At 47.6% G+C, this 16,867-nt stretch overlaps 4 protein-coding genes across 4 annotated transcripts; 2 read left to right on the top strand and 2 right to left on the bottom strand.

Annotated features, from left to right (window-relative positions):
* Positions 1 to 803: 803 nt before the first annotated feature.
* BGW36DRAFT_431607 (uncharacterized protein) lies at positions 804 to 2,744 on the top strand (the record flags this gene model as incomplete). The annotated part of the gene is made up of 3 exons (XM_046221007.1): positions 804 to 1,166; positions 2,101 to 2,253; positions 2,349 to 2,744. 3 exons carry the CDS (start codon positions 804 to 806, stop codon positions 2,742 to 2,744), a joined length of 912 nt encoding a protein of 303 aa, XP_046068390.1.
* Positions 2,745 to 6,541: 3,797 nt separating this feature from the next.
* Positions 6,542 to 9,585, top strand: BGW36DRAFT_387512 (uncharacterized protein). The gene is made up of 2 exons (XM_046217129.1): positions 6,542 to 6,932; positions 7,102 to 9,585. The coding sequence occupies exons 1-2, from the start codon at positions 6,699 to 6,701 to the stop codon at positions 9,301 to 9,303; spliced, it is 2,436 nt and encodes an 811-aa protein (XP_046068389.1). The 5' UTR covers positions 6,542 to 6,698; the 3' UTR covers positions 9,304 to 9,585.
* A 48-nt stretch (positions 9,586 to 9,633) lies between these two features.
* Positions 9,634 to 11,391, bottom strand: BGW36DRAFT_303658 (uncharacterized protein; the record flags this gene model as incomplete). Its single annotated transcript, XM_046211897.1, has 3 exons — positions 9,634 to 10,873; positions 10,926 to 11,115; positions 11,169 to 11,391. 3 exons carry the CDS (start codon positions 11,389 to 11,391, stop codon positions 9,634 to 9,636), a joined length of 1,653 nt encoding a protein of 550 aa, XP_046068388.1.
* A 2,296-nt stretch (positions 11,392 to 13,687) lies between these two features.
* Positions 13,688 to 16,867, bottom strand: BGW36DRAFT_45220 (uncharacterized protein). The gene is made up of 2 exons (XM_046221838.1): positions 16,426 to 16,867; positions 13,688 to 16,368 (listed from the first exon to the last, which is right to left on the bottom strand). Exons 1-2 carry the CDS (start codon positions 16,761 to 16,763, stop codon positions 14,010 to 14,012), a joined length of 2,697 nt encoding a protein of 898 aa, XP_046068387.1. The 5' UTR covers positions 16,764 to 16,867; the 3' UTR covers positions 13,688 to 14,009.

Here is a 16,867-nt window from a genome sequence, read left to right as displayed (position 1 = left end):
TTGCCACATTGATCTATGTAGATGTAGGACTGCACTAGGTACGTACCCGTCCATATCTCTTTCGTAAGCACGCTGACACTTCCATAGGAAATAGGTACTATAGAGCAGTCTGCTAAGAATTGAGTAGCATGGACGCTGATGCAGGCAGCCCCTTGGGTTGACTACAGCATGGCGCCGATTAATCGAAAGAGCCTTCACACCCAGTTCTGATTCACTTTCCGATTTGAGAAGCTATTGAAGCTAGATTGGTCACTGCACTCACTATGGACCCTCCAAGCTGTCTGGCACTTCATGAGCCATGTAGTTGTCGAATATAGGCGCTTGAATCCCAGCGACAACAAGGAATCATTCGATTCCCGGTCCTTTTTCAATGGCATCAACAGCGCGCTAACACTGACCGCATTCCTCCACTGGCCCATCAACAGATACTAGACCATCTCCTTTGTCCTCCCACCTTCCAGACACGTTAGAGATATAGGTTGCTAAGCTGTTGTTGGAATCTTGCTTGTGAATGTGTAGAGCTTGCTATACTCATACCGCAACCTGCAAGGCGGGAATCTGGGAGATGCAGAAATTGAGTCAGAGGGCGTCATCGAAATGCGCCAACAGTCGTTTTGGAATTCGGATATACCGAGTCACGGTCGAAGTTGAACTCAGGAAAAGAGATTTTGAGTTATATTCCTGACTGACGGATAGCACTCGCCTCTGCCGTAATTTTTCAGAGGTTATCCGAACTCCACTGGCCCTTCCTTCGCCAAGGGAGTAACTTGGACTTGCCTTCCTCATGGTGTTTGTTCACAGAGATGCCCAACTGCGATACTCCGTATATCATCAACCTGGCGATGCTAGAGCTGTCATCGATCCCCTTTTGCGATCGCACTACGAGCAGGCCGTACTCTGGAACATGCGTGGTGCCCAGTGAGCCAATTTTCGAACTCGATTCCCATCCCGGCACCGATATGATGGGTAAGCTGACCAATGGTTGTATATGTTATATTAAGCTACCGGGTGATTTCCTCCGTACGACAATATTGAAGGAGGCATTATTTTATCTTCTATTCGTGTCTGACAGCCAAGCTGTCCAACAGGTCAACTTGAATACCAGCATCAGCAAGTCCAGCAAAATGAACGCTCTCCCTACCTTTATCAAACTCACCAAATTCGTTGTATTTCTATCTTGAAGCCAGTTCGCTTTAAGTAGTGGGTAAATACTGCCTTTCAGATTCAACTGGATTATGTCGCTAGGCTCCTCTTGGTTTTACGACATACCAAATTCCGAGATTTGGTCATACACACTTTGGGAGATAAGGAGAACGGCTGTATTCATGGCCACTCATTAATAAGATCACCAATAGTCGTTTCGATACATTCCATTCCTCACAAACTAAAATGGATGTGCAAGTCAGGGAGAAATCTTTTCCTGTCTTGGAAGAGCGTACTCGAGCCACTCTTCAACGAATGAGGTAGTTCCCAAAGCAGAAGTCTTGGCTACCCACCATGAGTAGCTGGAGTGATGAAAAGATCCTTCACCTAATAAACAAGCATACCCTGGAACCAATCAAGCAGCTTTTTGATCAGGAAGCTGTCCTGACAATAAATCTGTCAGTAGGGCGAATACTAGCCTGAATTCCATATACCAAGTCCGATGCCCTTGAATGCTTGCCGTCGCTGGGTCACAGTATGACGAAAGGCAGCCACATCTTTGACTATCTACGCGACTACCTAAGTATCAAGAGCCATTGCCCAGAAAAAATTAGCCGCAGGCCAACGCAACTTACAAACTGCGGAAGACCTACCAGACGAGGTCAAACAGCGCAACATGAGTGAAGATGATTTGCAGTTTCTCACTGAATCTGTATATATCACCTTGTACTTACGTCTCATACTAATACGACTTAGACTACCACAACTCTGGGAGCTAATAAATATTTCTTCTTCTATACTGATCTGTGAAACCTTCATCCTCTCCATTTTGAAGTCGAAAAGAACAACACAGATACCTCCAAAGTTGCCTTTTATTTGAAATTTCACGTCATTACATTCCTCCTCTTGTTTGTTCATTTCCTGACATCAGTATCAAGAATCTGATATCCTCACAAGATCAAGGACATTAGCGAGATCCCTTGCTTCGTCACCCTGATTCGTAAGTTCTTTGCCTCAGATATAGAACAAAACGAGAACAGAAACGGAATTGTCGTTACGGAAGATGAAGACGGGCAATCACATGATCTACTGCGTGGATCCCCATTATTTGTATGCTTTCGATAAGGTTGCTAGCCTTCTAGAAAGGCTGTCTGAAACACACGGTGGTGCGGCTGGTTGACTGGGTTATATCGACACAATGCCAGAAAGCCGACCTAGAGACAATTCGGCTGCGGGGTGAAAAGATCGCCAAGATTGAAGAGAAGTTGGCCCAAACTGCGGATGCGGAGGAGCAAGTTCTTTCACTTGATATCCACTATTTCCTTCTCAACATTATGAAGAATGGGAGCAAGAAAGTGGCACGTTCACCGCTGAGCTCCTCGACGAGGGTCAACGAGATATTCGCTACTTGCAAAATGTATAAGCCAGAATCAGCAATGCAGGTTATCGATCTTGCCCTAAAACACCGCATATATAACGAAAGCCCCGCAATCATTGGAATCGATCACTACGGGAACACGACCAAGGGCGATGTTTCACTTTCGCTCTACATTCACTCTTGCCAGATCAGAAGGGCTCAAAATCACACTTACAACCGATGACAGCAAAATCCCAAATTCGGAAGAGAATTCTAATGAGGATGTCTTCAGTCCTACTCCTGTGACCGAAAACTAGTTTGCCTATCTAAACAAGAACCTGTAAGTCAGACACCTGCGCCGTTAAGTTCCTCCCAGAATCTAGACCTACCTGAATCAAATTAATAATGGAGCCCAACGCCATTCGTGACAATGTCAGAAAAGCATATAACAGCATGGCTGAACGCTACCTCAAATGGACCTAATCCTCGCACGACACCCGTCTTACTATAGCTATCTCAACCGCCTCCTCGACCTTCTTGAGTCGCAGCACAAAGACTAAATACCAACACAGCAAACGCTGTACGACCTCGAACTCAGCTGCAGTGCCGGCGTCCCATGCACCCAATTCTTCGCCTCCAAGAGCATAAGCGTCACCTCAAACGTGTCAAAAATCAAATTGATCAAGGAAATGCTATCCTGCAATCCGCGGTGACTACCGAAGCCCACCTTCTTCTTCTTTGCTGTGCATATCTTCAACTTCTTTCGACCCTGCTACTACTTCTTTTAAAAAGTCGTCTTGAAAATATTTTCAAGGTTTTTGACCATTCGGTGGCCCTTCATATTCAAGACACCGATATGATCTTTAGATCATAGAAAGATCATTGGGGCCCTCGTAGATTTATGCATAATTGGAGACTCCATTGGCCCTCGATTCGCGCCAGTTATCAAAGGCTTCCTGCTTTCAGTCCCATCGAAGGGGAATACACGAGCCTCGAAGTTCTTACAGTCAGAATACTGCAGATTGCGTCTAGAGTTTCACTCGAGAGAGGCCGGGGGAGGAGGGGGTACTCGCATTGTTCAATTTGCAGAGTTTCTATAGTGCCGGAGTTGTGTGTGCGAGGGGGGGGAGCGAAGAGAAGGCCTCCCCAGCTAGCTGGATAACATCGATTGACATCCAATATGAGCTCCAAGATTTGAATTCAGCAATAACAACCACTTGTTGGACCAACCGCAAATCGGTACGACACTGTGCGTACAGGGCGGACAACATCTTGTCTCGAACCGAACCGCACATCATCCGTGTCTTTGACAATGTCAGTAAATAGTAATCAAAGCCTATTAAGTTGGTCAGGCTTATGAATTGCGTGAACGGATCGGATTCCATAACAACCCGAGAAACAAGCACAGCATCCTCCGCTACATTACAATATGTGGGAGAAACTTGAGAAGATGGATGGATATGACTCTAAGTCATCAACGCCATACAACGACTTCCAGACCTTGTTCGATACACATAGCTCTTGAAATCCATGGGTGATTTTCCTACGAGAGTATATTGGAATTGCGAGAAGGAAGCAGCCTTCACAACATATATAGTTGTAAACCAGTCTTCATCCTCAATGTTTTGCCCTCGGCATCATCATTATACTTACCAGTATGATGTCCGAAGACAAATATCGAAATTTGATGCCACCTGCGGCATCACCAGCGTCGGGTAAACGCAAAGTGCAGTCCAGCAGTTGGTGGCTATAAAAGGCTCGCGGAAGGGAGGAATATATAAAGACTGACATGCAAGAGGCCGTAGAAATAGTGGCATGGATAAAATGCTATCCTAAGCATCACGAGTTACAAAAAGTCAAACCCATACACAACAAGGGCAGAACTAACTCAGTTTCCTCAACAGCTTGCCTTAAATCACCATATCTATTGGAATGGCAACAAAATTTTTGATTTAGTGCCAAGATGTCGTGAATAGCAGAGATAGAGGCATTCTTGTTTCTCAAGATGGCCCTGAGATGTATGTCACAATTGCAACGTATGACCACAGATGGTTGCGACATCTCAATGGCGGTATTCGAAAATTCAACGGCCTGATGAAGATGTACAGTATGATTCATGAGGGCTGGGCAGTCAAACATTGGGTTGAGAAACGTCAAAGAGAAACAAGCCACAAGTAAGACTTCTCACTTCTCACTGCGATGATATAGTATTGAGTGCCTAAGGCATCATTAGTGCCATCCGCAATGAGTTCAGTTCAGGTGTTCGCTCATCGAACACCCACAACAACTAACAAGCTTCATATCTGCATATTCGGTCCAAGATATAGCATACCGAACAAAGAAACACGGGTGGAAGGATAGAGCAAAAGTCTACTTAGAACCTGGATTAAGCTTCCCATAGCTTTGATTTTGGTGCGGCCAAGTGGCTCCTTGGATGCCAAAGAGCTTGCCACATATTCAACCCTACATTCAACACTTCAGACCCCTATCACAGAGCTACGGAAGATCTCTCCAACTTATCGATCAGGCAAATAAATGCGGCTGGTTTTCAATGAGATGGTTGTGGCCACACCATACTCACTTGCTGACATTGCCAAACCCGAGATCAAATTCCATCTGGAAAGCGCATGTTTAACGGAAAATAACCCCAGTCCAACGTTAGACTACATATAATATGGCATCTTTTAAAGTTATTTGCGCCCCCGCAACAAGGACAAGCCGTATGGTCTTGAAGACCAGTGCACGTGGCGTTGAGACTCCTTTGAATGGACTGGCTTGAGTTCACAAAATCCCCTCTGATCTGCAATTTGAAGGCACTTAAATTGAGGGCTAATACAGACCCATTCTCATTGCCAAATAGTTCTGCAGCCATCGAATTGCGGCTGACGCACAGGATGATGAAACAGAAGGTGCTGACAGATAAAGTGACAGTAACCGTTGCTTCCGTCTACTTGAAAATCCATTCTTCCACAACTAATGGTGAGAAGAACACTCTCCTCCGTGATTGACCTCAATGGCTGAAAGTTAGTAATTGGTCGCATCCCACAGCCACATTATTAACCTCTCTTTTTCAAAGAAGGAGTAGGCATCATATGACAGCCTTGTAAAATCTTAATCACTTCGTAGTACTGCACTTTAGTGGTACATCGTGGGGTTGATTAATTTTGAAAAAGAAGCTCTCTGTGAAATATTTCTCCGACCTCAAAGTACTTATTTTTCAAGTCCCCTCTAGTATCCATGAGAAGGCGCATAGAAGCCTGGACTCAAAACTTGGGAATCGTTAGGGTTTTCTGAGCACGTGATACTGCGAATCGCAATGACTAGACGAGAGAGCTCAACTATTCGTTCAAGTGAGAAGATATACTCTTCCTATTATACCCATGGGAAAAGTCTGAATATAGTATTAAGATTTTCGGTCGTTTGCCTGCATTTACAATAATTTATATCAGATTGAAGTTACAGACTTCTTGGGATCCTGCGCACAGACAATGTAAAAGATTGGAAATTTTCTCAGCCTACTGTACTATCCCAATACTATGTCTTATACCATGCTTGCATTTATCATGTTTTACGTTATAATGCGAGAAGCCCAGCTCATTGTTAAAATGGACAATAAGTGACGTATCTTCTATAGCACTTCTTGTGTCTCTTGAGGTACTGGTAGATGACCTGTCGTATGCATCTGCCAGTAGTTGCATCGAGCCCAAGCCTATGATATCGAACCATTGTCTGAAGTAGCGACACTAATGCCGACTAATCGGAACTCCGCGACGTGGAGGGCTGAGAAAAATAAGGTGGCTGGTAACTAAGTTACTAGTTATGTACTAGTTAACTTATATAGTATTATGCATGTAATGCGGTCTTGCCTGATTGGATAGGAAGGGAGGGGTGCCTGATTTCTATGGCGTCATAGTCGTCTGTCACCTGCCGTGCGGGCTGCCCAATCAGAAAAGGAATCTCGCGTAACGGCATGACAATACGGTAATATTAATTACGCGCCTGGGCAGTTCTCCTCATTCCTGCCTCGACTCGGCTTGCAATCAAGGAACAGCTGAATGTGAACGGTTTCCAGCAGCGGTCGTTTATGATACATCCAGCACTGTTGAGAGAGACAATACGCAGATTACCTCCCAGGGAGGACAGTTGGAATTACTGGGATAGCTAAGCTGGCAGCTGGATAGCGTGCGTAGTGGTAGAGATGGACGGCGTCTCCAGCCAGCCGCATGACCACGCCAAAGCCAGCAATCACGATGCAGCAGCTCGCCCGCACATTCCACACCTCCTCCCAGGACAGCCCGAATCCGCCAAAAATGTTGATTCATCCACTCTCCAGTGCTGTTGTGGCCGTGTGGACTGCGCATATCTGAAGCACAACAATGTGGCCCTGGAGGATCTTGAGAAAGATCTAGAGACTGCTGCCCGTCTTGGTCAGGTAGGCATTCCTCCGATACTGTATTCCGAGATGTGAGGTTGCAGAAGAAAATGAACTGGAAACTGGATGCTTCATGTTTTGCTCTGTTTACTTTGCTTTACTTCATTTGCTCGCCTTTGTTGTCATGTCCTGTGAATAGTACACCATGTCGCTAACCTTCTCCCTCCAGGCTCTGCTGCAGCGGCATGAAGCATACGTTTCCGACGCCGAATCTGATCGCGCGCGCATGCTTTCCGAAATGGAGCGTCTCGAACACGACCGGATGGAGATGCAGGCCGCCAACGCACGCATTGTCGAGGAGAACCGCAGCCTGCTCGAACAGCTGGAGGGGTTGAATCACGCTGTTGCGACCTCTGACACCGAGGTCAAGGCCCTCACATATCGCTTGGAGCAAACACAGTTGGAGTTGAACGAGCTAGCAGCATCGGCTGCGCGCGCCGCTCAGTTGGAATCGCAGCTGAGTGCGATTGAAGCGGAACAGTTGCAGCTACAGCAACAGCTGATTCTAACCCAAGAGGATGAGAAATCGGCGGTGCACAGGTGGAAGAAAGCAGAGACGATTTTGCGCGATCTACAGGAGCAGCTAGATCAACTCGAATATGAAGCGCGGACGGAGAGGGAGCAGCATACGCAGATTGTGGAGCGCATGGAACGGCGAAGAGCCGTTGAGCGCGAACTCGACTCGGCTGCTGGACGGCTCAAAGGTGCTGCAGCAACTTCGGCCATGGATCGCAATCGTAACACTGCTCCGGTGGTATCGAAATTTGTTCGCGACATTTTACAGGACAACGCTAACCTGCAGATGGGGATTGTTGAGTTGAGAGAGTTGCTTGAAAATTCTAATCAGGAAGTTGAGAATCTCCGCGAGCAAGTTCTACAGCATCAGCCGCTTAATAGCCATGACCTGGGATCCCGACAGAATGCCTCACGTTTGGATGAAGAGCTCAGGTCGAAAGAGCCTCGTCCTGTTTCGCAAGAATTCCACTTCCATCATCACTACCATTCACCCACATCTTCTATCAGCGGCGCCAAGAAGGACAAACAGCCTCTCCGTCGTCCAAAGAAGAAGCGACCGTCACTGGTGACATCTGGAATGCATACCCCCAAGTCCTCGTTCCATCGTTCACACCACTCGTCATCCTCAACATCGACAATCATGTCTCAAACCTCCGCCTCCATTCCACCTTCTCAACGCTATCCTATTCATTCCTCCGGAGTTACTTCCTTGGCTAGTTCACCTGTCTCCGCTTATCAGCCATCGTCGATATTCGATGTTGTAGATCAAAGCGAGATATCCCGTCCATCGAGTCCTGAAAGTCTTATCTTTACCTCGCCCAAGATAGGGACTTGGAAGAATCGCATATCTGATGCGTCGATTCGATCATTCTCTATGCCGGCGGGTCTACAAGGACTTGCCTCTCCATCTATGGACGGCGAAGAAGATTTTTCTGGGCAGTTCGAAGATGTACCAGTCCCCAGCATCACTAATACTGCCAATGACGATATGTGGCTTCATCCTGCTATTCCCGAGGAGCAGGAGGATGTTTCAGTTGAAGAGCAAGATCAAACTGCGGATGCAACGACAGAAATGCACTCGCAAAATGAAGACGCCCCCGGTCCGGATATCACAGAAGACATTACGGAAGACACATTTGAACCCATGCAATACCACACTCTCCGAAAATCATCATCCCACGAAAGCCTGCTCTCTATATCTGGAATGGATATACACACATTACGTGACCGTCCTTCGCAGCTCTTAGTCGCTATGAACTCCCAATATTTCTACCAACGCCCTCGACGAGTGGTGTCCACTGGAACTGAACTGTCCTCTACTCCCCCAGTGATATCGACGACAAACATCACGGCTGACAAAATTTCACGTGCACCATCTCGAAAAACATCACACTCTCTACTCGCAACTGTAGCCGCCAAGAACATGCTACTCCCACCAACTCCCACAGGAACCTCAACCCTAAGCTCCTCCGAATCTAGCACATCAACCACCAAACCCATCCCCATAACCGGAAAAGCAAGCACCATCGGGCGCAAAGTCGGCGGGTGGGTGATGGGACGATGGGGCGTAGCACCATCTCCTTCCCACAACTTACAACAACAACCCGACGCCGATATCGCAAGCCTGTCAAGTGAATCTACCCTCACCACAGCTCGTTCCTCCGACGTAGCAACCGCATCAGATACCCCATCAATCACCAAACTCAAACGATCCGCCCCTCCACTACTCATGCGAGCCTCCGGTATTAACCAAAAGGGCCCAATTCCAGGCTTTTTCCCTGCTGCGCCACCACCGATCTCGATCCATGTGAATACGTTGGATCAGGCGTTATTGGAAGAGAGTTTGAGGGAGTAGGTCACTTTTTTATACGACCTGATTTTGATATTGGTGGATTCTTTCATTTACTTGCTTTTGTTTACTGAGCCTTCATTATGATACCCCTTTCTTATCTTAGCTGGCAACCCGGACACTCGTGGTTTCTTTTGTTGGTATATATTTAGCCCATGTCAGGTATATTTTTGGCATTGCAGATACATGGCTATACGCCCAGGAGTTCATTCTAGTGAATACTGTTTATAATTAATACCTACCTAACCTTGATAACAATATCTTATCATTGATTAACATTATTACTGATCAAAACTATTCCATAACATTCGTATATCAACTATTTAACTGATCTGTCTACATAGCAATATGCTCCGGAACATCCACCTTCAATAAATCCACACCGCCCTCAATATCTTTCTGACTCGGCATATGCCCTCTGCGCATTAGTTCCGCGGATTTCACCATAATCGGATCCATACCCATCGTAGCCACCGCCACGACTGTCCCTTCCTTACAATAGAAGGCGGCAAACTTAGCATTTTCGGGCTCGCCTTTGAGAACAACGGAGTCATATCCAGTGGATGTATTTCCGCAATAGCGTAGTTGTTGGCCGAGTGCAGACCAGAAGATGGGTATGAATGGTTTTGGTTTTGAGCCCGAGTTGATGATGGAGCGGGCGACGCTTCGCCCGGCGTTTTGTGCCACGTTCCAGTGTTCAATGCGAACTGGAGTGCCAGCTGAGGCTGTGCCGGGGCCATGGTAGGGGTATGTCGCGATATCGCCGATCGCGTAGACGCCGTCGAGGTTGGGGACAGAAAAGGATTCGGTGGTTGCCAGGGAGCCATCTTTTTCGAGGGTGATGGAGGGGTTGTTTCGGAGAAAGTCTGTGGCTGGACGCACGCCAATGCCTAAAATGACGACGTCGGCGGGGAGAGCTGTGCCGTCCTTGAGATGGACGGCGCCGACGATGGATGGATTAGATGCTGACGGGGTGGCCCTGTCGACGCTGGCGTTGAGGAAAAACTTGACGCCGGAGTTTTCCAGGTTCTTTTGGAATATCCTGCCGACTTGCTCGCCCATGACCCGCTCCAGCGGCGCTTTCTCCATGCCCACGATGGAGACTTCGTGGTTCTTGGAGGCCAGCGCGTTTCCGACTTCCATACCGATGAAGGAACTGCCTACAACAACGACTTTCTTCTTCTCCTCGCCGAGAGCGCTCAGAATGGCGGCGACGTCGGGGATATCGCGGAGGAGGAAGATGTTGGAGAGGGTTTTGAAGCCCTCCAATGGCAAAACGCGCGGAATGCCACCTGTAGCCAGGACGAGGTTTGTGTATGGGTATGACTTGCCGGATTTTGTTGAGACAGTCTTCGAGTTGAAATCAACGGCCGTGGCTTCGTCGTGGACTACTTCGATGCCAGCGTTTTGATACCATTCTGCGGGGCGGATCTCGATCTTACTGGCATCGGCGATCAATGCCTTAGAGAGTTTGGTGCGATCGATAATCAGGTTGGATTCTTTGGTGAGGAGAGTAATGCTGCCTTTGAATTTGAGTTCTCGCAGTGTTTGCACGGTGCCCAGGCTGCCGCTTCCACTAATACTCGAGTTAGATGAGAAGATCTTTGGGGTATAGGTATAGCACGTACCCTCCAATCACGACGACTTTTTCCTGAGATGATGAGCTACATGAGAGATTGGGATCTCGCTGTCCGGCCTTGATGGCTTTCTCTTCACCCTTGATATACACCGCGCCATCTCTCTCGTAGACTTCGAATGTGTTTAAATGATTCGGCGCCGGAGCATCCTCAATCTCACCAGTCGAGACAGCAAAGCAAGCTACAAAGATCAATATCAATACCAGCAGCAAAAGTATGAAAGAACGAGATTACCTCCATGCCACGGACACGTTATCCGTCCATCCGGCGCAACAACACCCAATTTCAGCGGCGCTCCGTAATGCGTACATTTGGGACTGATGGCATGGACCTTGTCGTCGATTCGCACAAGCAGGACCTTCCCATTTTCGATCCCGTCGACTTCAGACTCGAGTTTTTCAAAGTTTGGAATGGATTTGAAGGATGTGATGTCCTTGAGTTTGTATTCTGTGGCCATGATGAGGCTTTTATTTCTGGATAGTGAGGATGAAGAGGATAAGAAGCGTCTGTTGATGATGAATGGGTTTGTGGTGCTGGAAGAAGAATAGGAATTGCGGGGTTGCGATGACGAGATTGCGGTGGATTGATGACAGCAGCTGCAGGTACCTTTACCAGACGCGCAACAATGCGGGTTACAGCTACAGCAGCGAGGGGGTGAGCTTTTATGTAATGCAGATAGGGTGGAGGAAAGAGTAGCAAGAGGATGACGATGACGATGAGGAGGAATATGCGTGGGTGGATGGTTATTAATAGGTTTAAGCAGCGGGCGGGGTACAGCATGCAATGGCGGTGCTGCGCAACGAGCCAGGCTGATGGACCGCTGCATTGTTGTATCTGCCCCTTCTCTTCTTCTTCTCTGTTTTTAATGGTCTGGCCAGCATGGACTGGTTTCAATGTAGCTGGTTTATGGTTTGGTATTGTTAGATGACGCTTTGTTGTTATTTGATGAGCCCAGACGTCGAAGAGGAATGTGGATCCAATTGGCTCGATACACAGATTGATCTAGATAAATTATTAAAAGATACTGAATCTGAAATATGACAAACTAATTATACTGTCTTCTCCTACACGTTATTCCAAGTTTTGTTTGTTTTGTTATCTTCTTGTGTTGCTACTAGTGGTCTCCAATGACGTCTTGATGATCTTTTTGAGATTGGATGTTATCGCCGATAGCTGCGCGGGCCAATCACAGAGCGGGGTTTAATAATACCGCGCGTCTTACATACACCATCTTAAGTATTTACAATTCATCTTTACTTTTATAACAGATGATACAATATTATAAAGAATATATATAGTCAATTAACAATAATAGGAAATAACAAAGCAAACATCAACGCTCATGATTGCTGCAGCGAGGGTATCTTGTCGAATGTGCATGAAGGAAAAGGCTAAATAAATAACAAGAATATATTCAAATATCGCAAGTAGAGTATAATCAACTGCGCCTCCCTCGTCTGCGCGTCGTTGGCGGACTTGAACTCAGCGCAACACCCCCTGTCGACGACCGCGTGCGTCGTTGAGTAGCAGGAATGTTCTTCTTCACCCAGCCGGGCCCTTTGGGCAGACCTTGTGATTTAGCGTAGTCTTCGTCGCTGCCACCGGGGGATACACGAGGGCTGGAGACGGTCAAGTCAATCACAGAATCATTCTGATTGTTATCGTTATTAGTGTCGTCGTTGACTATTGTTGTTGTTGGTCTTTCGGGTTCTATCGAGTCGAAAGCAGGGAAGCTAGTCGCATCGCCATCATCATTTATGACTGCTTTGGGAGTTTGAGGGGCAGACGGGGTGGGGGTTTGTTGTGGTTGGTTTGTATTCCTGATCCGATTCTCCCGCTGAGTCTCGAAAGTAGGTGAACTTGATAACTGGCGAGGAGAAGAGAGCGCACGTCGAGTCTTCTTTATCTTTTGTATCCGTGACTCGCCACTCCCCACCGGCCGAGGTGGCGCCGTAGAAGCCCACAGCGTTTCGAAACTGGGCAGCTCGACATCATCAAGATCTTGCACATCCTGAAACAAAAAGTCATCCGGCCTGAGAGTAGCCGTACCCTGCGTTTCTCCCGCTGTGTCCAGCACAAGACTAGCAGCACGCTCATTATCAGGGGCAATGGAAAATTCAAATCCACTACCAAGAGTTTCTTGAGTTCCGTCTGCCTCCTTTCTGGCTAGTCTGGTTGCTCGATCCGCCTCGTAGAATGGGTGAGGAACCATCGAGCTCGAGCGTGACATTCCACTAGCCTCGCTCCCGCTACGAGATGCAGGTCGAGGTGGAGAGTCATATTGAAATAGCGAGTCATCACCTGCGAGGTCCAAAGCAGTTTCTAGCTCCGAGTTGATGTTCTCCGTTTCGTTTGGTAGATTTTCTGTGTTGTCGTGGCCAGATTCTACATCCCTATTACTTTCATCATTGTCACCGGGCTGTGAAGACATGTGCGGGAATTGTGGGTAGCAAGGGGTATTCTCTTGTGTCTTGACTGGGACTTGATAAGAAGTTGGAGTCCCGGCAAATGACTTCTGGAGTAGATCGCTACGGTCAATGCGAAGTATATTATCGTCGGTTTGAGCCTGTGGCTCTTGGTTGGTATCAGAGCCCGTAGCTGCTTGATCAAAGTCAGATGGACCATCTTTGCTAGAACTTGGGTGGCTTTCATGGCTATTATCGTCGTTTTCGTTCTCAACCTCACTGGCAATTAAACTAGAGCCTTGCTCTCCATCTGCCTCTTCAGACGAACTCGAAGAAGACGTTATAGACGGCGAAGATTGCACAACAAGGCTTCCCTCATACTGTTCCCCTACTTCATCAACCACGCCATTTTCCAGCACGGGAATACAGACATCTGAATCGATTGTTGACCGAAACCCGGCGTCGCGAATGATCTGCGAAATCTCGAGACGAGCTTGAGACGAGACGGTAGGCAGCTCAGCTTCTACAGAATGGAAGGAATCGTCTGCAGATGCATTACTGCGTCCGAAATTTGTGGCATTATGTCTATTAACATTTTGATATTGTAAGTTTAACAAGATATTACATTGTTTGTGAGATGGAAAGCAAGGGTAGCTGCATTTAGACGTCCTCACAAAGAAGACGAGGAGAAAGGAAATTTGCCAACTGACAGACTAGGTTCCTGACTTCCATCGACAACAGAGGCCGCCTTTTCCTGATTCGCCGGTTGGAGAAGTTTCGGTTCGAGCAACTCATCAAAAGATAAGCTGCGGAAACCATCGTCCTCGACTGCTTGTTCTTCCTCATCGTCAGGCATTTCAAACCCAGAATATTCGCGGACGCCATCCTCGTCGATAACCGTCTCTCGCTTTTCTCGGTCTCGCTTCGCGAGTTGAATACTCAAACTGCCGTCTCCTAGCACAAAGTCAATCCTACCCACTCGATATCCAGATACCCGAGGCTGCCAGTTCGTGGCCTTAGACATATCTAACTGCATGAAAGCTATGATGGCACCGGCCACAGCTTCGCCCTGGGACAGGTTTGGCACGGAATTCAGGTCTTCTGGAAGCTGAGGCAGATCGCCCACATCTTCTCCATTGGTGTACGTCTCCATAGTATGCTCGTGTAAGGTTGATGGCTCGTCGTCGTAATTCAGAGTAATATCACCATTCGCATAGTCCTCAGTAGCATCGCCCAAATATCCTGCATCGTCATAGTACTCCTCATAATACTCTTCTTCATGATAATCCTGCGATTTCCTCTTTTTCTTGCTCCGTTTGTTTTTCGAACCTTTGAGCTGACGAATGGTGGAGACCGCATCGGCATCCCAGCGCTGCTGGAAAGGGAATGGAGGAGGTATAAGTTCGACATCATTAAAGATGCACTCAGTTGCTGCCAAAATCACTTTCGACTGCCAATTGTCCTCGTGGTCGCTTTCAATCCCCTCTTCTAGGACGGTTGGTTTCTTGCCATTAGATTCCTGGATTTCCTTCCTTGGCCCTGCCAGCTTGTTACGGGTTCTTTCCTCATCTTCCTTAGTTTTGGGAGTTCGCACACCTAGAGAACCAAAAAGAAGACGCTTTGTACTGGAGATATCAAGTTTTCGCCTCTTGTTTGATGAAGGACTAGGTTCGCCCTCTTCGTCCCCCTCGTCAACAATAGACGCATCAACCATTTCCACAGACTTATCAGCTGGCCCTCCCGCTTCCACCTGCTTTGGTGTGTTGGTGGTAGAATCTCTCCCATTCTTAGATTTCGGCGGAATATTTTCTTTCTCCGAATGAGCATCCACATCGATCCCACCCGATGCAAGATCTCGAAGTAACTGCTGTCTTCTTTTTTCAAACTCGGACTGCTCCTGCCGAGCCTGAGAGCTGCGTGGTTTCTCCAGATCTGTTACCTCCATGAGTGGTATTTTGCCATGATCAAGCTCCCATTTCTGCAAGTCTTCGAAATTAGCCTCTGCAGGTAAGTGGCCGAGTTCCTTTAGCTTTTTTAATCTCGTTCGAAGCTTCTTTCGCCGATTGCTGTTCTTGGTCTTGGTGGAGCCCCTGCCTGGCGCAGTGTACACCACCGTTTGCTCGGGCTCTTCCATCAATGAGGGGCTGTCAGACTCCGACTCCGATTCCGAATCAGTCTCTTCGGAGACTGAAGACTCGTCGCTGGTACTAGAGTCACTAGAGTCTGCCTCCATGTTGCTTAATGCGTCGTCCTGAGTGTTCTCAACAGAGCTGTCCACATTGCTCGTTTCTGAGGAGGAGGACTCTGCTACCGACTCATCATCTGACTCATATGACTCGTCTTCACTATCCGGGGGAAGCAAATCATCCGTGCGGGCGGAATCTTTTATATTCACTAATCCAAAACGTACGCTTTTTGTTGATTTTGGCGAAGGTTCCACTCCGGCAGTACTGTTAGTGAAACGGGATGGCGTGGCTTCCGATGGACGTTCAGGACTGCTTGTTGGAATGGGGAGTCGATACGTCATCCTAGAAACACGGCCAGAACTGCGAGTCATACGAGGACTTTCAGTGTCAATTTGGTCAGGGGGCGAATTTTCGTCTGCTTCATCTCTCAAGACTTTTAATTCCTCAGCTAGATCCTCGTCTTCACTGTAGTCTACGCTGGAAGAAGAGTCGTCGTCATTCTCAGAGTCGTTGGCATCATCGTACAGCTTCGGCGAGTGTCTGATAACGGTTCCCTGTTCGGAGACATCTTCGTATACTGTCAACTCGTTGCCAATTACACCTTGTGTTGTATCAACTTCTTCATCATAATCATCCTGTTGCGCATTTCCAGCCCAGCCTGCGAAAGTAGTCCTCCTACGCTTCCTAGGAGGAATTCTGATTGGTGGTCTAGACGAGAAGGATCGTTTCAAGAATGGTCTACCGAATGAGACTCCATCAATCAATCGCCTGCCATCCGACGATATCTGAACTCGACCGGAAAGTCTCCTAGCACGTAAATCAGACAGCCCCAGAGCACGAATCCTATAACCAATCAGCTCAGCTCATCATCCGAATAGTATCGGTCAGATTTTCACTCACACAACTTCATCACCATCCCGCAGCAGTCCGCCAATATCCATAAAATGAAGGCACTCAAAGTGATTCACTTCAACGACATAATCCTCCAGTCCCCACTGACCACCAAACTCGTCGTTTTCCCCCAGCTCACCCGCCGCAGTCTCGAGTGGCACAACTTCATTCACATCCTCCAGTAACTGCGCAATCGTGCAGGTGCCTTGTCCGTATGCAGCATTCGGCGTTATATTTGACGTGAGCTCAGATGAGGATACAGGGTGTGAGCCCTGCCCGAGAGGAACAGTCCACAGGATACGAGCCGCCGGCAGGCCGTGGCGGATAATCACAAGTCGCAAGCGCATGCTGCAGGTCTTGCATTGACTATTAAGAAGTATAAAGAAGATTTCGTTGCCGTGCACATGCCATGGAGTAGAAAACGCAGAAGGATCGGTTAGTTGCGATTATC

Source organism: Talaromyces proteolyticus (assembly GCF_021365285.1).
Source record: "Talaromyces proteolyticus strain PMI_201 chromosome Unknown BGW36scaffold_11, whole genome shotgun sequence".
Classification (NCBI taxonomy): domain Eukaryota; kingdom Fungi; phylum Ascomycota; class Eurotiomycetes; order Eurotiales; family Trichocomaceae; genus Talaromyces; species Talaromyces proteolyticus.
Note: the sequence above shows the minus strand (reverse complement) of the source record. Positions and strands in the feature narration are given on the sequence as shown.